This window comes from Oryza glaberrima, chromosome 3, assembly GCF_000147395.1.
Source record: "Oryza glaberrima chromosome 3, OglaRS2, whole genome shotgun sequence".
NCBI lineage: Eukaryota > Viridiplantae > Streptophyta > Magnoliopsida > Poales > Poaceae > Oryza > Oryza glaberrima.
This window is the reverse complement of record NC_068328.1, coordinates 16233925-16256823: the sequence shown is the minus strand read 5'-3', so window position 1 is coordinate 16256823 and position 22899 is coordinate 16233925. Positions and strand designations below refer to the sequence as shown.

At 40.5% G+C, this 22899-nt stretch overlaps 2 protein-coding genes across 2 annotated transcripts; both read left to right on the top strand.

Moving 5' to 3' along the window:
* The first annotated feature begins 209 nt into the window (after window positions 1–209).
* On the top strand, window positions 210–6059 carry LOC127768394 (MOB kinase activator-like 1A). Its single transcript, XM_052293972.1, has 7 exons — window positions 210–356; window positions 486–534; window positions 1525–1633; window positions 4361–4454; window positions 4856–4989; window positions 5138–5301; window positions 5890–6059. The coding sequence occupies exons 1-7, from the start codon at window positions 331–333 to the stop codon at window positions 5965–5967; spliced, it is 654 nt and encodes a 217-aa protein (XP_052149932.1). The 5' UTR covers window positions 210–330; the 3' UTR covers window positions 5968–6059.
* A 13807-nt stretch (window positions 6060–19866) lies between these two features.
* LOC127765126 (uncharacterized) lies at window positions 19867–22533 on the top strand. Its single transcript, XM_052289963.1, has 2 exons — window positions 19867–20349; window positions 21226–22533. The coding sequence occupies exon 2, from the start codon at window positions 21275–21277 to the stop codon at window positions 22190–22192; it is 918 nt and encodes a 305-aa protein (XP_052145923.1). The 5' UTR covers window positions 19867–20349; window positions 21226–21274; the 3' UTR covers window positions 22193–22533.
* The last annotated feature ends 366 nt before the right edge of the window (window positions 22534–22899 follow it).

The following is a 22899-nucleotide window of genomic DNA, read 5'->3' as shown; positions in this document are numbered from 1 at the left end:
AGCGGAGAGCGTGATCATCCATCCATCCATCCATCCATCCATCAGTCGAGTCGAGTGTGCACCAGCCGCCATCGATCGCTGCAACCCCAACCCCAACGCGAGGCACGCGCGCGCGCGGTGGTGAACGGTCACCGCGCCAGCCTGTTCGATCGATCGCCCGCGGCCTCCTTCTCCTCCTCGGCGTGGTGTCCACATCCGCGTACGTACTTTACACATAGGCGACTGATCCGCGGCTGCCTATATAAGCCACGCCTGTGGAGGCAGCCATCCATCCGTCCATCTCTCTCGCCACTACTCCAGCTCCACCAGCGGAAGAAGAAGAAGAAGAAGATGAGCTTGTTTGGGCGGAGCTCCAGGTAAGAGACGACCTTAATTTGCTTGCTTTTCCTGTTGCTCTTCTGGAAGTAGAGTAGAGTAGATCGATCTGTGCTCCTACATGTATTGACTGTGGGATATCGATGTTGTTGTTGTTGTTGTGCTTGCAGGAGCCAGCTGACGTTCAGGCCCAAGAAGAGCTCCCCTTCCGGGAGCAAGGTACGTGTGTACGAGATAGTTTCCAATTCTTGTTCGTTTTTTCGTCGGCTTAATTAATTTCTCCGAGTTCTTGCATGGGAGATATATATATCACGTAGAGCATCAGGGATCAACGAGTAATTAGGGGATGGGATGATACGACGATTTACCGTTGATACAGCCATCCACATTAGGTGCTAGCTTTCCATGATCTTAGGCTAACCAAGTAAAGGGTGAAGCCGTGTTTTTTTCTTTTTTTTTTTTTAAAAAAAGATGGGATGAGATGAGATGGGAGAAGAAAGGGTTTTAGTTTTACCAAATGGCTCAGTTTCATATTGTCCCTTTATTTATCCGTCTTCTTTTTAAATTTTTTTTTTAAAAATAATTTGTATGTTCCTTCTCTTTAATCGTCTTTTTTTTTTAAAAAAAGAATTTGTATGTTCCTTCTCATTAATTGTCTTTTTTTTTTCAAAAAAAGAATTTGTATGTTCCTTTTTTTTTAAAAAAAAACAATAACTATGTTATGAAAATATCAAAGTAGAGGCACCGATTTTCTATCCGTTTTTAAGCCAAAACTCTATAGGTGACAGAGTTATGTTTAAACGCACACCACCCATGCATATAAATAGATTTGCATGTAGCATAATTCTGACTGCGGCGACATGTTGTCGTTAGGTACTATGTAACTAGCTAAGAATGTCTATATATCTTTTAATAAAAAAAATCTATATCTTTATTTATTTATTAAAAAAGTTTTTAAAAACCAAAACAAATCTCTTGTTCCCTTGTGGGTAGTTGGCTAGCTTTTTTGTAACGCCAAAGTTGTTCATGCATGGTGGCATGCACAATGGCTGAAATGGACACATCTAGGAAAGGTTCGATCCACTCAAGAGTACTCATTAAATTATGTGTAAAGTGTATTTGGTCCGGGGTTTAGCTTTTTGCGTGCTCAGTTATGAAACTGTTAAGTGTTTCAGTTTCCAACAAATTAAACGCGATGCTTGCTTGCAGGGCTTGCCGCTGAAGAAGCACATCGACGCCACCCTGGGCAGCGGAAACCTGCGAGAGGCGGTCCGTCTGCCAATTGGAGAAGATCTCAACGAATGGCTCGCTGTCAACAGTAAGCTACCATCTCAACTAGTACCAATTTCATCATAACCTCTGATGTAATGATCTGGGGATCCTGTTCTAACTTCTAACTGTTGTACTCCTATATGGTAGGAGAAAGTATATATGTTAGTCTCTCAAGAATATGGGTCATTGCTTCTTTCATTCAGATCTAAATAAATAAATATGAAAACCATGTAAAGAAAAGTAAACATGATGTCATATAATAGGGCACAAACATGCAAAATTAAATTAGAGTTACACAAGGAGAACACACGAGAACAACAAAACCAGATTGTGAATAGTGCAATCATATTCATACTTATTGAATTTTTTGTTTCTGTGTGCCCTTCTGTAGCTCTAATTTGGCCTTGTATGACTGTGCAATGATAAGAGATCCAACAATCTATTTTGCTGAATGTTTTTAATGTTTTTAACTATTTAAATTGAATGCAAGAAAAGATGACACGTTTTAGAGGGCTTAAAGTCCACTTCTTTTATCTAGTAAGAGAGAGAGAGAGTATATAAAGCTCTGAAGAATATGTCCTTGTTTCTTTCATAGTTTCATTCCAATCTAAATAATTGTGAAAACAATCTAAAAAATGCATAATATTAAATAAACATGCAGAATTAAATTCAAGCTACAGAAGGAGAACAGACAAACAACAAATTAAACAAGACTAGAAAGGTGCCGTGACATTCGGAATTGAATTTGTTGTTCTTGTGTGCCCTTCTATGGCTCGAATCTGACCGTGCATGTAGGTGAAACAACAAGATTGATGCATTTTATTAAATACTTTTAACTAGCATGGTGGCCCGCGCAGATTGCACGGCTAGCATCATTATATTTTCTCTCATAAAATAGCATATATGTTTTCTCATTATATTATTAAAATATATTACAATGACAATATAATTTTAAATTTTGCAATAACTTTACGAAACTACTAATGTGTAATATTCATATTGTATTTTATATACGTGTTAGTTATTAATTTTTTTAGTATCAAATTTTAGTTATTTGTAAATTATATATATTCCTATATGGACTCTAGACTTGTCTTTTAATATTTTTTTAATTCTGAATTTTTTATTTTTCTAATTGTACTTCTATGTGGACTCTAAACTCATCTTTCAATATTCTTTAATTTTTAATTTCAAATTTCAGTTACTTCTAAATTGTATTTCTATATTGACTTTAAACTTTTCTTCCCATGTTTTTCTTAATTTCGAATTTTAGTTACTTTTTCTTCGATTAATGTGAGAATTTCTAGGTCATGAGAGCGAATGTGGAGGCTCCTTTTTATTCCGAATTTTAGTTAGTTTTAAATTCCTAAATGGATTATGGACTCTATACTCTATTTCTAATATTCCTTATTTTTAGATTCTGAATTTCTATTTTTTTTTCTTAATTTTATTTCTATATGGACTCTATACTCTACTTCTCATATTCCTTATTTTTAATTCCGAATTTCTATTATTTTCTAATTGTATTTCTATATGGACTCTATACTCTACTTCTAATATTCCTTATTTTTAATTCCGAATTTCAGTTATTTCCTAATTGTATTTCTATATGGATTCTAGTCTACTCTTCTAATATTCCTTATTTTTTAATTCCGAATTTCAACAATTTCTGAATTGTATTTCCATATGGACTCTAGTCTCCTCTTCTAATATTCCTTATTTTGTAATTCCAAATTTCAGCTATTTCTAAATTGTATTTTTATATGGACTCTGCTATTTCTTTTTCTCTGATTAATGTGAGAATTTCTAGGTCACGAGAGCGAAAGTGGAGGTTCCTTTTTATTCCAAATTATAGTTAGTTTTAAATTCCTATATGTACTCTATACTCTACTTCTAATATTCCTTATTTTTTAATTTGAATTTCTATTTTTTTCTTAAATGTATTTCTATATGGACTCTATACTCTACTTCTAATATTCCTTATTTTTAATTCCGAATTTCTATTATTTCCTAATTGTATTTCTATATGTACTCTATACTCTACTTTTAATATTCCTTAATTTAATTCCAAATTTCAGTTATTTCCTAATTGTATTTCTATATGTACTCTAGTCTCCTCTTCTAATATTCCTTATTTTTTAATTCCGAATTTCAACTATTTCTAAATTATATTTCTATATGGAGTCTAGTCTCCTCTTCTAATATTCCTTATTTTTAATTCCGAATTTCAGCTATTTTTAAATTGTATTTCTATATGAATTCTGCTTTTTCTTTTTTTTCGATTAATGTAAGAATTTCTAGGCCATGAGAGCGTATGTGGAGGCTCCTTTTTCTATTCCTTTAATAATATAATAGATAGATTATTTTAGCTATTTAAATCGAATGGAAGAAAGGCTGGCAGTATGGCACGTATCATTGAGAGCTTTATCCACTTCCTATACGTAGCAGGAACTTGCTAGTCTCTGATTGTGAAGCAACATGCAGTCAAGTAGTCATGTGTAGTTCACTTTTCTGGACTGTTCTTATTTGACATTTTTAGTCGGTGATTTGAGATATTTTACGATATTATCTTGAGGTACCTAAATTTTTCTCTACAAAATTTTATATTTCGAGATAATTACTAGTATATAGAGATATTAAATTTTACATTTAAAAATATGGTAGTATCTTATCAAAGAACAGTAAAATCACTCGTGACTTGAACGCACTAGAAATATAATTGCACTGCTGTTTTAAGATGTACTCTCTGAATTCTGATGTCCTCTATCTGCAGCCGTAGACTTCTTCAACCAAGTGAACTTTCTGTACGGAACCCTGATGGAGTTCTGCACTTCATCTACCTGCCCGATCATGTCTGCCGGACCAAAGTATGTAGATATCACTTCTAATCTTTTCACTCCTACAAATCCAGCGAACCAACATACTCCCTCCATCCTAAAATGTTTGACGCCGTTGACTTTTTTAAAAATGTTTGACCGTTCGTCTTATTCAAAAAATTTAAGTAATTGTTAATTCTTTTTCTATCATTTGATTTATTGTTAAATATACTTTTATGTATACATATAGTTTTACACATATCACAAAAGTTTTTGAATAAAACGAACGGCCAAACATGTTTAAAAAAGTCAACGGTGTCAAACATTTAGGAAAGGAGGGAGTATTACACAAGAATATTTCTGAATCAGAAATCGATCATGTACTGTTTCAGATGTATTCTCTGAAATAACGAGAACTAAGGAACGAAAACAATTTTTGTTGACAAATGCAGGTACGAGTACAGGTGGGCTGATGGAGTGAAGGTGAAGAAGCCAGTTCAAGTGTCTGCTCCAAAGTACGTGGAGTACCTGATGGATTGGGTGGAGAGCCAGCTTGATGATGAGGCCATTTTCCCTCAAAAGATTGGTAATTAAGCTAATCTCTGACTGAGAATGATCAATCGTTAATTAATTTGTTCGTTGCAGCACCACACTACAGTAGCAGATTAGTTAAGCTGATGATGAGTTTTGATGGAGAAATCGTCAACCAATTAATGTAACTGACTAAATTGCAGGGGCTCCCTTCCCTCAAAACTTTCGCGAGGTGATCAGGACCATCTTCAAGCGGCTCTTCAGGGTGTACTCCCACATGTACCACTCGCATTTTCAGATGATCCTCAAGCTCAAGGAGGAGGCCCATCTCAGCACTTGCTTCAAGCACTTTGTGCTCTTCACTTGGGTAATTAATTCTTCTTCTTCGTCTTCTTCTCTCTCTCTCTCAGAGATCTTGAGGGAATGATATTAATGATAATCCTTATATGTGCAATTTTTTTTCAAAAGGAACAAAGATGGGAACAAATGCATTATGTCTGCCTAAGATTGAAGGAACACCACATATGAGCCACATGTTTTTTTTAATGGAATATTGGAATGCAAAAATAAAGGAGTGTCTTTGGTGCAATCATTCAAATGCCTTTCCTAATTTGTTTTAATCAGTTTAGTTCTTTAGCAGTTGTGATCCATCATTCTGCATGCAAAGTCAACTTTTGTTCTTAAGAACCATACTTTGTAAAAATTAAGGAGTTGTTGGGGACACACAAGCATTCCATTTGCTGCATTATTTGTTCCCTATGAGGCTATGATGATGTTTTTAGTTTGATCTCAACCTCCTTTTTAAATACTTGCATTTAGTTGTAAAATGAGGGTCGAATCACATAAAACAAGGCATGCACATTTGTCCATCAAATCTTGCTGTAGCTCAGTGTTGAATTAATTGAAGCTTTTCATCTTAGGCTAACTGCTATGCTTCACAATTTTTTACTTGCAGGAATTCCATTTGATCGACAGGGCAGAGCTGGCTCCTCTCAACGAGTTGATCGAGCCGATAGTGTTTCGGTATTTTTAAGAGCGCTCCAACAACTGATGAGGCAAACTTCAGAGAAACCTTGTTATTTTTTGTATGTCTCTGTTGGCCCGCAGGATTAATTTGCAGCCCATTTTCCCCTTTTCGTTTCCTTTCAAATTTGATGAATTTGGATGTACAGTCCGATTCATCTCCATTTTGGGAGTAGGTTAATTGGTGCTGTTGTACTCAGTTCAGAAGTACTAATCTGCAGTTGCTTTTTGTTGCAATCTGTTGTGATTAGTTCAAATGCAATCTTGGGTTTCGGCGCCTTTCTAAATTCTAATCATGTCCTGATCGTGGGCTTGGACCAATGGGCCATCAGTTAGTTCCTTTCTGCATAATATCATTGATGACGTTGATGTAATTAGAGCTCGTTGTAGCCCATTTCGTGTTGGGAATGCAGGCCCAAATGGATAACAAAAATGAGAGAAAAAAAGTACATGAACAAGATAGGTGGATTAGAAAGACAGATTAATTTGTTACAGGATTTACTTGAAAGAACGAGATAGCAACAAATGGATAGCCATGTTTTTTGCAAACTTGTTACAGGATTATGTAAAATCAAAGGTATTTTTGATTATTATTCTGTGATGATCAATTGGGCATTGGAGATTATTGGTTTTGTTATTTGGAATTTATTCACGAAGTGGTTTTGGAGATGATTGGATTTACAGGTGAATCACAGGTTCTATTATTTTATGTGACCGGTTAGACTGGGCAGGTGTTGCCAGTCAGACAGGCGGTATATGCGCGGTCAGACCGGCCAGCCCGCGGTCTGACCGGCCGACGCTGTGTCGGTTTCGGTTTCAGGTTGTTTGTTTGGATATCCGTGATTGTTTCATGATTATGGCTTCTAGATGGATACTATACGTATGTAATACTGTTGTTTGCTACTAATGAGTCAAGTTGGAGATAGCTTGGTCTTGGAATATGGTTTCTTTGTTTATTTCATGTGTAGGTCACTCGATGCCTCAGGAGAGTATTTGCGGTGATGGACCGGGAGTCGGCTTGGGGTTAAGACGACGTCCGTGGTGGTCAGAGATCATGCAGGATACTTAGGCTAGAGTTGATGCACGTGGTTGATGGAGATTCCATATGGCATACGATGGAGATATTGTGTGCGTGTGGGATGCGGAGTCGAATTTGGAAGGAGTCCAAATTTGGTACGATTGGTTATGTAAAGTTTGTTTCTTATACTAGAGGGTTTTCTAAGGTGTTTAGGACTCTTAGTATGAGTTTGGTTCGTGGCTTTAGACTGCCTACCTCATGTATAAATAAAGGGGGAGCGTGAGGCTTCCCGGTATCGCTTTAGAGAGCAATTGAGTTGAGTTTTGAGTTAGGGTTTCGAGTTTAGTCGAAATTTTTGTAAGGAGTGCTGTTGGTGCACTTTGTAAACACAGAGAGAATCAATAAAGTTGTCATATACTTTAAGAGTTCTTCGATTTGTGTTTCACCGGGTTTCGGGCGGTCTAACCGGCGGTATCGCGGCGGTCCGACCGGCGGGCACACAGCGGTCAGACCGGCTTCGGTGACATGAGGCAGCGACGAGTTTTGGCGGTTAGACCGGTAGATCAACACCGGTCAGACCGGCGGCTACGCTTCGGTCAGACCGGCTAATCTACTCCGGTTAGACCGATCTCATCGAAATTGAGGGTAACTTTTATTTCCGCTAAAAGTTTTCGGTTTTTGGGTATACCAACCATTCACCCCCCTCTGGTTGGCTTAGTTCTTGTGTTTCGATCCTACAAGTGGTATCAGAGCCTTGTTTTCTTCTTTGGATTTTTATCGATTTAGAGTTTTTTTTGCCATGGCTACTCCCGCTAGGTTTTCAACTAAGCCTCATGTTTTCGATGGAATGGATTTTTCTCGTTGGTGTAGTAAGATGCAATCTTATATTATGGCTGAAGATTATGATATTTGGAGAAAAGTTTCTCATCCTTATGTGATTCCTGAAGAGATTAATACTGCTGCTTTAAAAATTGAGTTTGAACAAAATTGCAAAGCTCGCAATATTCTTTTGAGTGGGATTTCTCGTTCGGATTATGATCGTGTTGCTCATCTTCGAACTGCTCATGAGATTTGGAATGCTTTGAGTAATTTTCATCAAGGAACTAATAACATTAAAGAACTTCGTCGAGATCTTTTCAAAAAAGAGTACATTAAATTTGAGATGAAACCTGGAGAAGCTTTGGATGATTATCTTTCTAGGTTTAATAAAATTTTGAGTGATATTAGATCTATTGATTCTTCTTATGATACTAATTATCCACAATCTGAGATTTCTCGTCACTTTTTGAATGGTCTTGACATGTCTATTTGGGAGATGAAAGTTACATCTATTCAGGAGTCTGTTAACATGACTACTTTGACTTTGGATTCACTTTACACAAAATTGAAAACACATGAGATGAATGTTCTTTCTCGGAAAGTTGATTCTAAGCGAGTGCTTTGGTTTCTTCTTCTTCTTCTTTGGATGTTGATGCTTCTTCATCTAAGCCTTCTTTTCTTGCTGTTTTTAATGCCACATCCGATGATCAACTCGAACAAATTGAGGAGGAGGATTTGGCTTTGGTTGCTAACAGAATTGCTCGAGCTATGAATAATGCCAGGAACAGGAAAAGAGGTGGTCCAAATCGTTGCTTTGAATGTGGTTAAAATTGATCATCTTCGTTCTCATTGTCCTAAGCTTGGGAGAGGCAAAAGAGAAGACAAAGATGGTGAGAAGAATAACAACAACAAGCCGAAGGGTTCATACCAAGAGAGGAAGCTGGAGAATCTCAGGAAGGCTTTTCAACAAGTTTGCGCCGCCTTCGAGCCACTAAGTGATGTAGATGGTGAAAGTGGAGATGATGATAAGGGAAAGAACATCTCCGATGTTTGCTTCATGGCGCGTGGTGAATCTGACACAGAGTATGAAGATAATGAGGTAAGTGCTTTTGAGGAAGCTATTAATATTTTGAGTGAAAAGAATAAGAAATGTGAGAAGATGTATAGAAAACAGGAATTTATCATTGAATCTCTTAAATCTGAAATTGCTAGATTAAAGTCTCTTATTCCTAATGATGATGATTGCGAAAATTGTGAGGTTTTAATGAATGAGATTTCAAAAATTAGAGATGTTAATGTTGCACATGATTTGAAAAATAGATCTTCTCTTGCTTGTAGTTTTGCTTTGCACACACGCACTTTGGATGAGTTGTTTTTAACTAAAAAGTTGATGCAAAAATATCAAATTGCTTTTCATGCTAGTTTGATGTTTAACATGATTTCTGCTAAAAAGTTAAAACAACCTCATGATGTTTTGGTTTGCTCAACATGTGATTTGAATAAGATGAAATTGAAAGATGCTTTAGGTCGTGTTTAGTACATGGAAGATGTTGTGAAAAACAATGAAGTGCTTTCTTGCCCTAAATGTCGTAAAAGCAAAGGTGTCATGGTAGATTGTGAAAATTGTGCTAATTTGGAAATAGAGGTTTCTTATTTGAAAAATTCTTTGCTAAGATTTTCTAATGGTAAAAAGAACCTCAACATGATTTTGGATCAATCAAAGGTTAGCACACATAACCGTGGTTTAGGTTTTAATCCTTATGCTCATAATTCTAGACGTCCTCCTGTTGTGTTAGGTGTTGGTGCTAGAAGTGAGATTTTGGTTAAACCTGATACTAACAAAACTGTGTTTAAATCTGCTGGTATTATGTCTACCTTGAATGCATCTTCTTCAAAATCCAATGTTGTGCATGCAAAATCTCCTATTGTTGCTTGTGTTGCTAAATCTCCTAATGCTTCCAATGTGTCTAATCATCGTGAAAAATATACTTGTTCTTTTTGTGGCAAAGATGGACATATTGTTGGTTTTTGTTTCAGATTAGCTCATAAACAGAAAAATGAGAGAGAGATTGCTTTTGCAAAATCAAAGTGGTAAAAATCGGGTTTTCCCTCGAGGAAACCGGTCAGACCGCAGTGGGTCCCGCGGTCAGACCCGCTGCTGAGCACCGGTCAGACCGGCGGTACAGAGGCGGTCAGATCGGCCACTATACCTTGGTCAGACCGGCCTCGGAGGAATTTTTCTGAAAATTCTAAAATTGATTTTGCACGTGGATATATGCCTATTGGATCTTCTGGTCGTGTGTCTCAGTACTGGATTCCTAAATTTTTATTATCATCTAACCCTAGTACTGAGGCTTCAACTTCTACTTGTGTGTAGGCTTTGGTGGCAAGGAAGGAGAACATGTGGATCGTGGATTCCGGTTGTTCGCGGCACATGACCGGTGATAAAAATTGGTTCTCCTCTCTCAAAAAGGCATCCAAGACTGAATCGATTATCTTTGGTGATGCTTCTACAAGTGCCGTCCTTGCTACAGGTTTGGTAAAGGTAAATGAAAAATTTGAATTGAAGAATGTAGCTTTGGTTGAGGACTTAAAGTACAATTTGCTTTCGGTTTCACAAATTGTTGATAAAAATTTTGAGGTTCACTTTAAGAAAACTGGAAGTAAAGTTTTTGATTCTTGTGGTGATTCTGTGTTGAATATTTCTCGCTATGGAAGAGTGTTTAAAGCTGATTTCGAAAATCCTGTTTCACCTGTGATAACATGTTTGGTTGCTAAGTTTGATAAAGATGTGATGATTTGGCATCGTAGACTTGGACATGTTGGTTTTGATCATCTCACTAGGTTAAGTGGTTTAGATCTTGTTCGTGGTTTGCCTAAACTTAAGAAAGATCTTGATTTGGTTTGTACACCGTGTCGTCATGCTAAGATGGTTGCTTCTTCACATGCTCCTATTGTTTCTGTGATGACGGATGCACCGGAACAGCTATTACACATGGACATAGTTGGTCCAGCTAGAGTGCAATCTGTTGGAGGAAAGTGGTATGTGTTGGTTATTGTTGACGATTTTTCTCGATATTCTTGGGTTTTCTTTATGGCAACTAAGGACGAAGCTTTTCAACACTTTCGTGGTTTGTTTCTTCGATTGGAGCTTGAATTTCCTGGTTCTTTGAAAAGAATTTGAAGTGATAATGGTGGTGAATTTAAAAATGCTTCATTTGAACAATTTTGCAATGAAAGAGGTCTTGAACATGAATTTTCTTCTCCTCGTGTTCTACAACAAAACGGTGTTGTTGAAAGGAAAAATCGTGTTTTGGTTGAGATGGCTAGAACGATGTTGGATGAATATAAAACTCCTAGAAAATTTTGGGCTGAGGCGATTAACACTGCTGGTTATATTTCAAATCGAGTTTTCTTGAGATCAAAACTTGGAAAAACTTCTTATGAACTTTGATTTGGACGTCAACCCAAAGTTTCATATTTGCGTGTTTTTGGTTGCAAGTGCTTTGTCTTGAAATCTAGAAATTTGGATAAGTTTGAGGCACGTCCTACCGATGGATTGTTTCTTGGTTACCCCGTACATACTCGTGGCTATCGTGTACTTATTTTGAAGACTAACAAAATCGTTGAGACTTGCGAAGTTTCTTTTGATGAGGCTAGTCTAGGTACTAGACCCGATATTTCAGGTACACTGTCACAGGTTCAGGGGGAAGATGATCGTAATTTTGAAGACGAGAGCGACGACAACGACGACGATGAGGTTGGCTCGTCCGGTCAAACCGGGCGCTAGGCCGGTCAGACCGCCGGCATACCTCCGGTCAGACCGGCTCATGAGGAGTGGTCAGACCGGCCAGGGTCGTCTGCTGAGGGTTCTGTTGATGCTGTTCGAGATGGTCCTCCAGAAATTACTACTTCGACCAGTACTGATACATAACATAGATCAACTTCAGAAGTTGCTGCTCCTTTGCACATTCAACGACGACATCCGCCGGAACAAATCATTGGTAATATAGGTGAGCGGACTACAAGGTCTAATGTAACGACTCATGATGTTTGTGCAAATTCTACATTTGTTGCTTCTATTGAACCCAAAGATGTGTCACATGCATTAACTGATGAATCGTGGATTAACGCTATGCATGAAGAACTTGAAAATTTTGAGAGAAACAAAGTTTGGACTTTAGTTGAACCACCTTCTAGACATAATATTATTGGAACCAAGTGGGTTTTCAAAAATAAACAAAATGAGGATGGTTTGATTGTGAGAAATAAAGCTAGACTTGTTGCTCAAGGTTTTACTCAAGTTGAGGGTTTGGATTTTGATGAAACTTTTGCTCCTGTTGCTAGAATTGAGACAATTAGACTTTTGTTGGCTTTTGCTGCTTCAAAAGGTTTTAAATTGTATCAAATGGATGTGAAAAGTGCTTTTCTAAATGGTTTTATACAGGAGGAAGTTTGTGTCAAACAACCACCAGGTTTTGAAAATCCTGATTTTCCCAACCATATTTTTAAATTGTCTAAAGCTTTTGTATGGTTTGAAACAAGCTCCTAGGGCATGGTATGACAGGCTTAAGAACTTTTTGCTTGCAAAAGGTTTTACAATGGGAAAGGTTGACAAAACGCTTTTTGTTCTTAAGCATGGTGATAATCAACTATTCGTTCAGATTTATGTGGATGATATCATCTTTGGTTGTTCGACTCACGCTTTAGTTGTAGATTTTGCTGAGACTATGCGCAGGGAATTTGAGATGAGCATGACGGGTGAGTTATCGTAGTTTTTGGGATTGCAAATTAAGCAAACACCTCAAGGTACTTTTGTGCATCAAACGAAGTATACGAAGGATCTTTTGAGATGGTTCAAGATGGAGAATTGCAAGCCAATTTCAACACCAATTGGTTCTACAACTGTGTTGGATCCTGATGAAGATGGTGAAGCTGTTGATCAAAAAGAGTATAGAAGTATGATTGGATCTTTGTTGTATCTAACTGCTTCTAGGTCAGACATACAGTTTGCTGTGTGTTTGTGTGCACGCTTTCAAGTTTCTCCTCGTGCTTCACATCGTCAAGCGATCAAGCGAATAATGAGGTATTTGAATCATACACTTGAGTTTGGAATTTGGTATTCTACTTCATCTTCTATATGCTTAAGTGGATATTCCGATGCTGATTTTGAAGGTTGTAGAATTGATAGGAAAAGTACTAGTGGAACATGTCATTTTCTTGGTATATCATTGATTGCATGGTCTTCTAGGAAACAATCTAGTGTTGCTCAATCAACTGCTGAATCTGAATATGTTGCTGCTGCTAGTTGTTGTTCATAAATTCTTTGGCTTTTATCTAGTTTGAAAGATTATGGTCTTACTTTTGAGAAAGTACATCTCTTTTGTGATAATACTAGTGCTATCAATATTGCTAATAATTCTGTTCAACACTCACGCACAAAGCACATTGATATTCGTTTTCACTTTTTGAGGGATCATGTTGAGAAAGGAGATGTTGAATTACAGTTTTTGGATACAAAGTTGCAAATTGCTAATATTTTCTCTAAACCTTTAGATTCTAATCGCTTTGCTTTTCTTCGTGGTGAATTGGGCATAATTCATCCTTTTGGCATGGTTTGAGGGGGAGTTTGTACCTCATGGTTTTATCAAGCAATAATATGATAATGAGAAAAAAATTGAGAAAAGAGAGCTTTGTTTATGCATATGGTATTTTCTTGTGCATGCTAGCAATATTTTGAAGGTTTATTTGTCTCTAGCATAGCTTGTATGTATTCTAGTCTTTTCATGAGATTTAGATTTTACTTTTAAGAGAGATGATGCATGACACTTAAATTCTACTTGAATTAAGCAAATATGCAATGTTGATGCTAGCATATGGTTTGATCTATAAATGCTCTATATATATGCTTTATTGACTTGTTATTCTTCAAATAGCTTTCATTGCTCATTGTGAAAAAGAGAATAAAAAATATGAAAAAAATGAATACCGAATCCTTGGAAACAGTATTGACGACACGGACGTATTCGATGTGAGCAAAATAATGGGTGCCGAATCCCTGGAAACAGTCTTGATGGCAGGGACGTACCCGGAATAAAAGAGAAAAATATGAGAAAAAGCTCAAGAAAAGAAAAAAATTGAAAAAAATTCTCTTGATTTTTTTGTGATAAAGGTTATTTGAGAAAGGGTGATTAATGCAATAGGTAAATGTGTTTAGTGTCTATTCTTCAACTTATGTGCTTGTTAAGATGTTGCATTATAAATCGTATGAAATCATGACATTTGATTGTTGATTCAAGCTTAATTATAAAATCTTTGGTTCATGGTTATACTTTAATGCATGCTTGTTCTGTTATAGATGGATTCATCTTCTTTTTATTGCAACACATGACTTGATATGCTATATGTAAGATAAGCTCTTGAACATTAATGAACATAATTCCTATGCTTGATGAAATCATTGTCAAAAGGAGGAGAAGTAATGTGCAAATTTTTGGATTTTTGGGAGAAGCAAGGTGAATTTTTGAAGAGTTGTTGAGAAGAGCATGTTTTTGGTTCAATTGGGAATTTCTTTCTTTTAAAAAGGGGGAGAAGTTTTCTTTTGGTTTTTCGAGCACGATGTGTACGTTTGTACGAAGTGTGCTTTTTACCACTTTTGTTTTTATTTTTCCAAACACCAAAACATTTTTGATGGGTTTGCCAATGTGTTCATCAAGGGGGAGATTGTAAAAATCAAAGGTGTTTTTTATTATTATTCTGTAATGAACAATTGGGCATTGGAGATTATTGGTTTTGTTATTTAGAATTTATTCACGAAGTGGTTTTGGAGATGATTGGATTTACAGGTGAATCATAAGTTCTATTATTTTATGTGACCAGGCAGATGTTGGCGGTTAGACCGGCGGTATATGCACGGTCAGACCGGCCAACCTGCGGTCTGACCGGCCGACGCTGTGTCGGTTTCGGTTTCGGGTTGTTTGTTTGGATATCCGTGATTGTTTCATGATTATGGCTTCTAGATGGATACTATACGTATGTAATTCTGTTGTTTGCTACTAATGAGTCAAGTTGGAGATAGCTTGGTCTCAGAATATGGTTTCTTTGTTTATTTCATGTGGAGGTGACTCGATGCCTCGGGAGAGTATTTGCGGTGATGGACCGGGAGTCGGCTTGGGGATAAGACGACGTCCGTGGTGGTCAGAGATCATGTGGAATACTTAGGCTAGAGTTGATGCACGTGGTTGATGGAGATTCCATATGGCATACGATGGAGGTATTGTGTGCGTGTGGGATGCGGAGTCGAATTTGGAAGGAGTCCAAATGTGGTACGATTGGTTATGTAAAGTTTGTTTCTTGTACTAGAGGGTTTCCTAAGGTGTTTAGGACTCCTAGTATGAGTTTGGTTCGTGGATTTAGGCTGCCTACATCATGTATAAATAAAGGGGGAGCGTGAGGCTTCCCGGTATCGCTTTAGAGAGCAATTGAGTTGAGTTGTGAGTTAGGGTTTCGAGTTAAGTAGAAATTTTTGTAAGGAGTGCTGTTGGTGCACTTTGTAAACACAGAGAGAATCAACAAAGTTGTCATCTACTTTAAGAGTTCTTCGATTTGTGTTTCACCGGGTTTCGGCAGTCTAACGGCGGCGCACCGGTGGTCAGACCAGTGGCATCGCGGCGGTCCAACCAGTGGGCACACAGCGGTCAGACCGGCTTCGGCGACAGGAGGCAGCGACGAGTTTTGGCGGTTAGACCGGTAGATCAACACCGGTCAGACCGGCGGCTATGCTTCGGTCAGACCGGCTAATCTACTCCAGTCAGACCGATCTCATCGAAATTGAGGGTAACTTTTATTTCCGCTAAAAGTTTTCGGTTTTTGGGTATACCAAACATTCACCCCTCATTTGGTTGGCTTAGTTCTTGTGTTTCGATCCTACATATTAGAATGACAATAAAGCTGGATTACACATAGGAAATTAATTCTTCAGATTCTAAGACAATCTGAAGAAAGAGGAAAATGTGGTAGAAAGGACATCATGTCGGTTTGATTGTCAATGAGGTTCGTCCATATTGCTGGAATGCTGGACGGGACTGACGACCTCGCCTCTCGTCAAGTATCGTCATCTCTACTTGTTGGCAGCCATGCAAGTTATTGTTTCAGGTTTTTTTTCAGTTAAAAAAAAGAAGTGAACTTTGTGTTGTTGCACAATTGGAGTGGCTTGCGATTAGAAAATTTAGAGGAGTTTGAGGTCGAATTGTCATCTCAATGACTCAATTTCCCCCTAGCGAAGCGGTTGCATGAGCGGAAGCAATCCTCCTTGCTTTTGAAGCTCGACATTGCGCAGGCATTCGATTCCATCTCCTGGCAATTCATTATAGAGGTTCTGGAACACAAAGGGTTCAGTAGCCGTTGGTGTGCTTGGATTGCCATGCTTTTCCGAACAGCAAGCACGCGGGTCCTGATCAATGGCATACCAGGGAACCCTATCTTGCACCGGCGAGGGTTGCGCCAGGGGGATCCAATCTCTCCCATGCTGTTTGTCCTCGCTATGGACTCGTTAAGCTCTCTTTTCTCTAAAGCAGAGAATGAAGGGCTGTTACAGCCGCTGCACCTGCCCTACCGAACTTCCCTCTACGTGGACGACGCGGTCGTTTTCATTCAGTCGGATCCTGAGGAAATCAGTACAACAAAGGAAATCCTACACATCTTTGGGGAAGCAACAGGGCTTAGGGCGAATTTCGCCAAGTGTGCAGCTCTCCCAATTCAGTGCAACGACGACAACATTGCACTGATCCAGGATGAACTTCCATGTCAGGTCGCAGCATTCCCTTGCACTTATTTAGGACTGCCCCTTTCCATCTTCCGTCTTCGCAAAGAAGACCTGCAGCCGTTTGTGGACAAGATAGCCTCTCGGTTGCCGGTATGGAAGGCAGAGCAGATGGCGCCCATTGGTCGGGTCACTATGGTAAATGCGGTATTAAGCTCTATACCGATCTATCTGCTGATGGCCATCAATGTGCCAAAGTGGGTGATAAAGAGAATCGATAAGGTCCGTCGCGGCTTCCTCTGGGCCGGGAAAGCAAGTGCCTAGTGGTGGGAGCTGCCTGGTTGCTTGGGCATGGGTTTGTGCACCCAAATCGTAAGGTGGATTGGGTGTCCTTGATCTTGAACGCATGGGACTTGCGCTCCGGTGCCGCTGGGCTTGGCAACTGAGGACATCGCCGGAAAAGCCATGGCATGGACTCAACGTTCCGATCTCGCAAAAGGAGAGGAACCTGCTCCAAGTCTCTTTGACATGTCGAGTCGGCAATGGAAAGAATGTGCTCTTCTGGGAAGACAACTGGATCCAAGGGTCGTCAATCCGCACCCTTGCGCGGGCTGTGCATGCAGCGGTCGCAGCAAGAACGCGGAATCGCAGGACGGTTCGCGAAGCACTCCAAGGTAGAACATGGATCTGGGATATATCTGGGGCTTTGGGAATCCAAGCTATCCTAGAGTACCTCAGCTTGTGGACATCTTTGCAATCCTTGGATGCCCTATCGGAAGAGCCGGTTTCAATCATCTGGAGATGGGAGTCGTCAGGAGAATACTCAGCTCGCTCAGCTTATCAGTCCATGTTTGTGGGAAGGGTCCAATTCCAGGACAAGCTTATCTGGGGGTCATTAGCACCACCCCGATGCCGCTATTTCCTGTGGTTAGTGGCACTAAACAGATGTTGGACGGCCGATCGTTTGCAGAGACGGGGTTTACCACATCCTGATTGGTGTGTCCTGTGTGATCAAGGTGACGAGACGATTGACCATCTCCTGGTCGCATGCCCGGAGTCACGTCAACTGTGGTGGTTCGCACTCCGAGCAATTGATTTGTCGGACATACTGCAATTCAACGAACCCTCCTTCCTCTTATGGCTTTGTGACAAGAGAATGAAGGTTGCCAAAGCTCAGCGACGAGGATTCGACACCATTGCAGCTTTGATAGCTTGGACTATTTGGAAGGAGCGGACAACAGGGTCTTCAACCAACAGCAAAAGACCTGGGTCGAAGTGGCAAAGGTGATGGCGGCCGAGGCCGAGCTTTGGCGCTTAGCGAACGCGGCCATGCCGGAGTTACCTCTACCGACCACAGAGTGGCGGTCGCAAAATTTTATAGGAGATTAGGCCTTAGATTTTGTTGTCCATCCGGTACCCTGTCCCCTACTTTATTTTCATTTTCAAAACTCTGTAAATAATCTTCATTTCTCTTAATACAAAGATGTGCATCTTGCATATTCCAAAAAAAATTTTCCCCCTAGAATTATTGAAGTTGGGTTTTGATTGGAGTTTGAAGCTTGTCAAGGGACAGATAGATACTAGTAAAGTGAAGTCACCACTGTTATTATTACTTGGCTCCTCCTCGTCAAGACGGACGCTGACCACACAGGCCAAGGCAACCTTCTAGCTAGGGTCAGAGTGTGTATTGTAATGCTGTATACGTAAACAAGGTGCGGCGGCGCCAACAGGGACGGCGAGAAACCGGCGGTCTCATCTTTGTCTCAGCTTGCAACTTGGTTTGTTATCCAAATACTCCTCCTCCAGAGATGGCATCTGGAGCATCAAAATCAGCTACTACTAGTAGTAGCTAGCGTTCTGAAGTCTGCACCGTGCAGGAGGAGTACATAAGCAGGCAGACATGCAGCCTCTACATCTCCAAATAGTCCCATACGGTACTTACATCTCTGCTGGTGTCTCTCTTTGGGTTATCTTCTTCTTCTTCTTCTTCTTCTTCTTCCCGTCTCTCTTTAGGATCTCGAGTTTGCTGCTTGTGCTGTCCCTGAAGAAGGAAACTAGCTAATAAGTGCATGCAGTAGGTGTTGGCGAAAGGGGATCAAGGTAACAAACACCTCTCTGCACTTCTGCACCTGTGCACGGTTACCCTCTGTAAATTGTGGTTATACTTGTCATAAGAAATGCGCATCCATTTTGTAGTTTTGTGTAGTAACGAGTACATAATGTTTGCGTCCACTGCTACTCTAATGGACATACAAGGCAACGTGATTATCGAAACGGTACTTTAGAGAAAAAAAAAGTTACCAAATTTCTGCAGAAACGACATGGCAAAGCAGCCCGCGATGAACGATGGCTATCCATGGGAGTAACATTCACTAGCCAACCGTCTCATCTTTTCGCTTATACTTATACTTATCAATAAAAATTTAATTTTTCAACCTTAAATTTAGAGTTGATTTTAAGATTTTTTTCATCGAAGTTTTTTTTTAGCTTTTGCTTTTAGATCGCTAATAACACGTATATAAAAGTTTTATTTACAAATTGCTTTACGTTTGCAAATATGTCATTTCACTTATTCTGTGAATAAGCAAAACGATGACTCCGTAGGAGATGTTTGCTTGGTTACCACATTTTAGTCATGCCATAGTTTTTTTAGACATGTATTTGCTTCGTTGTCGTAACTGTGTCATGCCATACTTTCTTATTCTCGAGATACACATGTCACACTCTTAAATTTTAAGCTCACTATACTACACTTACTATTAACTACTACCTCCGTTTCAAAATGTTTGACGCCATTGACTTTTTATCACATGTTTGACCTTTCGTCTTATTCAAAAAATTTAAGTAATTATTAATTCTTTTCCTATCATTTGATTCATTGTTAAATATATTTTTATGTAGGCATATAATTTTACATATCTTACAAAAGTTTTTGAATAAGACGAACGGTCAAACATGTGCTAAAAAGTCAACGGTGTCAAACATTTCGAAACGGAGGGAGTATTTCTGAGCTACACTTGTACCACCCTACTACAACTGGTGTAAGCTTAGTTATGTAAGTTAGACCTCAACCCGAAAAAAACTTATAACTCACTCCCTCTGTTTAAAAAAAAAGATAACCTAGAAGTTATACAATGAATCTGGACAATCTCATTGTATTATAAGAGACAACATGTATTTGTTTATATGTTGTCTTTTTTTTTTTAAAGGATGGAGTAGAGCGTAGCAGGGCAAAGTTCGAGGCGCTGTGCCGTGCTCCAAACCATCCATATCATGTTTGTTCGTTTGTCCGTACATATCTGATGCTAAGTTTTTTCTAGTCCTCCTTATCCACAACCCCTCCTCCTCCTCCTCCTCCTCGTGCTTCTTCCAGCTCCATGGCGTGATTGCAACTTGCGGGTCGCAACCCGACACAGGTACCGTGCCAGGCTGCCATAGGCCAGCTCCAGCATCGGCGCCAACAGAGTCGCCCACAAAACCGCTCCCTTTTTTTTCCCTTTCTTTGTTTGTCAGTGTCCACTGCCATAGCACTACACTGGTGGCGATACTGATACGTGCAGAGAAGCAAACCAACGAGTTCTCTCACTCGCTATAAGTGGGAGCCTCTATCTTATCTCCACTTCTTCTTCAGACTTCTATCAAAGAAGAGTCAGGCTCCTCTTCCTCGGCATCCTCCTCCTGAATTCTCCTTCTCGGATCACCTCTTCTCTTCACCTCCTCTCTCTCCCATCCGCTGCAACCGCCGCTTACAAACGAGAGTTTAATTGGTATTTTAGTCTTCTGCACATCCATCGGTACGTTCTTTCTTTCTTTCTTTCTTTCTTTCTTTCTGCATGATTCAGTTTTCCCGTTGTTGATTGCGATGATCCAGCCATCTATCCGGGACTGGTTTCCTCTCCCTTTTTGTTGGTCTCTGTTCTTGGGTTGGGTTTTCAGTCCGGGGAATGAACTCGCTCGCTAGGCTGGAACTCTGGATCTGGTGATCAAACGGCGTCTCTGAAAAATCAGGGTTGATGTGGTGGGGGTGGGGTGGGGGGATCGAGTTCATGTCTCTTTTGTTCATCTTTGATGGGAGAAAAATGAGTATAAGAATAAATTGCGATTTGATTTGATTAAACTTAATTAATTATTTTTTGTTGTCCTAGAAATGATGGTGTTGCTGTTGGGAGGGAGGTAGTAATAATGCTTGCAGAATAGTCGCCCTGTCACAATCAATCGTCCATTGAGGATAAAGCGCTTATCCAACCACAGCACCACACTATGGCACCTAACTAGAAGAATCTTGCATCCCACTCACTTTGCCACTTGCGAGCTGCTCACTCTGAGCTCTTCAGATATTTAGATCCAACTTTGCTTTTGAGTTTGGATAATTAATTAATCATGTTTCTGTTCTTATAATGAAAAAAAAATCAGATTGTTAAACACAAAGGTATTAATAAAAGGTTCAAAACACCAAAACCTCATCTTTGATTGCTCTATTTTAACCACCACAGAATAATAATCCTTTTCTCTGAAACCTGTAATTCAGTAGTACTTGTGTCCATTGATTTATGTGCCAAGATTGCCCATTTTTATCAGATAATTATACTTGTTGGATGCTTACAAGGTTTACTAATGTTTTGCCTCTTGTTTTCCGTTTGTATCTCATTATCTGTATCTCTCTGAAACAGAGCTCATCATCAGATTGAAACAAATAAAGTGAAGAATTTGATCACTTATATGGCCCTCAAGACGCTGCAAGTTCCATCTAGCTTTGCAAGGCCGATCAACCGCAGCTTCATCGGTTCTTCTTCTTCTTCGTCGTCGTCGTCTCAGTTTTCTCTGCGGCCAAAGCCTGCATCGGCACGGCTCGCCGCAAGTGTCGCCGGAGAGAGGCGCCTCGAATGCAGGGGCGGCAGCAGCCTGCACGGCTGCGTGGACGAGGGCGCCGCGGCGGCGTCGAGGAGGCGGCAGGAGCAGGCGGCGGAGATCCCCATCGTCCTGTTCCCGTCGGTGGTCTTCCCCGGCGCGACGGTGCAGCTCCAGGCGTTCGAGTTCCGGTACCGGATCATGGTGCACACGCTGCTCCAGGAGGGGGTCACCAGGTTCGGCGTCGTGTACTCCGGCGGCGGGGTGGGGGGCGGGGTGGCGGCCGGCGAGGTGGGGTGCGTGGCGCACGTGGTGGAGTGCGAGCGGCTCGTCGACGGCCGGTTCTTCCTCACCTGCGTCGGCGGCGACCGGTTCCGCGTCGTCGGCGCCGTCAGGACGAAGCCGTACGTGGTCGCGAGGGTCCAGCCCCTGGCCGACGCGCCGCCCAGCCAAGAACGCGGCGGCGACGGCGGCGGCGACATGGTGCGCCACCTCGTGGAGCGAGTGGAGGAGCAGCTCAAGAACGTGGCGGCGCTGTCGGACAAGCTCGGGTGGAGCCGGCCGCCGCTGCCGTTCCGCGCGACTTGCTCCCCGTCGTCGCTGTCGTTCGCCGTGGCGAGGGAGGTCGTGGAGGACCGGGAGGAGCAGCAGGCGCTGCTCCGGCTGGACGACGCGGCGGCGCGGCTGGCGCGGGAGGGGAGGTACCTGGAGCGGAGGAGCAGGTACCTGGCCGCCATTGCGGCGATCAAGGACGCCCTCGGTGGCCACCTCTACTGCAACGACAAGTAGAGACGACGACGATCGAGTGAGTACTCCGTTAATAACCGGCCACTGGTGAGGACTCCCATGGCCATAGGTTTCTTTGGTTTTGTTTGGCTTCTCTGCTTCAGAATTCAGAGTTCAGAGTTCTAATGTAAATATTTTTGTAAGTTCCTCGAGCTGTTTTTTGTGGTGAAAACTTTGCATTGAGTAGATGTATTTAGGAGTACTTCATAATGTACAGAAGGATTGATGTACCATCTGCAGGTTACTCATCAGGTGATAAATAAGAGTACACCATGTAACATTGTAGCAAAAAAAAAAAAAGAGAGAAATCACACAAATGTTTGTGCAAGGTCCAGTCAATTGAACACTCGCGCTTACACCTGAAGTTTGCACGCTGAAAGCTTATATTTTCGATCCGGATTCAGATTCGGATTCAAATGTTTTGATATGAAGTATTTATATGCTAAAAGTTTCTATGTATAAACATTACAGGTACTAGCAAAGTATCCTCAGATATATGTTTCGGCTGAACTCCATTAACAATATCGTGCATCGGTGTTGTTATCATGTTTAGATCTCCTATGGCGTTCCACTGCGTTTTTTTATTTAAACGTTCTACTGTGTTTGGTTGCTAATGTCAATTTTGTTGCCGATTTTATAATAAGTGGTATCGGAACCTAACCATGGAAAGAGATCCAAGGCAGAGGTAATATGGAGGTGCCCCACACCGC

Coding starts and splice junctions, on each gene's coding strand:
- LOC127765126 (XM_052289963.1), top strand. CDS start 21,275: ATGGCCCTCAAGACGCTGCAAGTTCCATCTAGCTTTGCAAGGCCGATC.
- LOC127768394 (XM_052293972.1), top strand. CDS start 331: ATGAGCTTGTTTGGGCGGAGCTCCAG. Junction 4,455..4,855: donor ATCATGTCTGCCGGACCAAA/GTATGTAGATAT, acceptor TGACAAATGCAG/GTACGAGTACAGGTGGGCTG. Junction 4,990..5,137: donor CATTTTCCCTCAAAAGATTG/GTAATTAAGCTA, acceptor ACTAAATTGCAG/GGGCTCCCTTCCCTCAAAAC.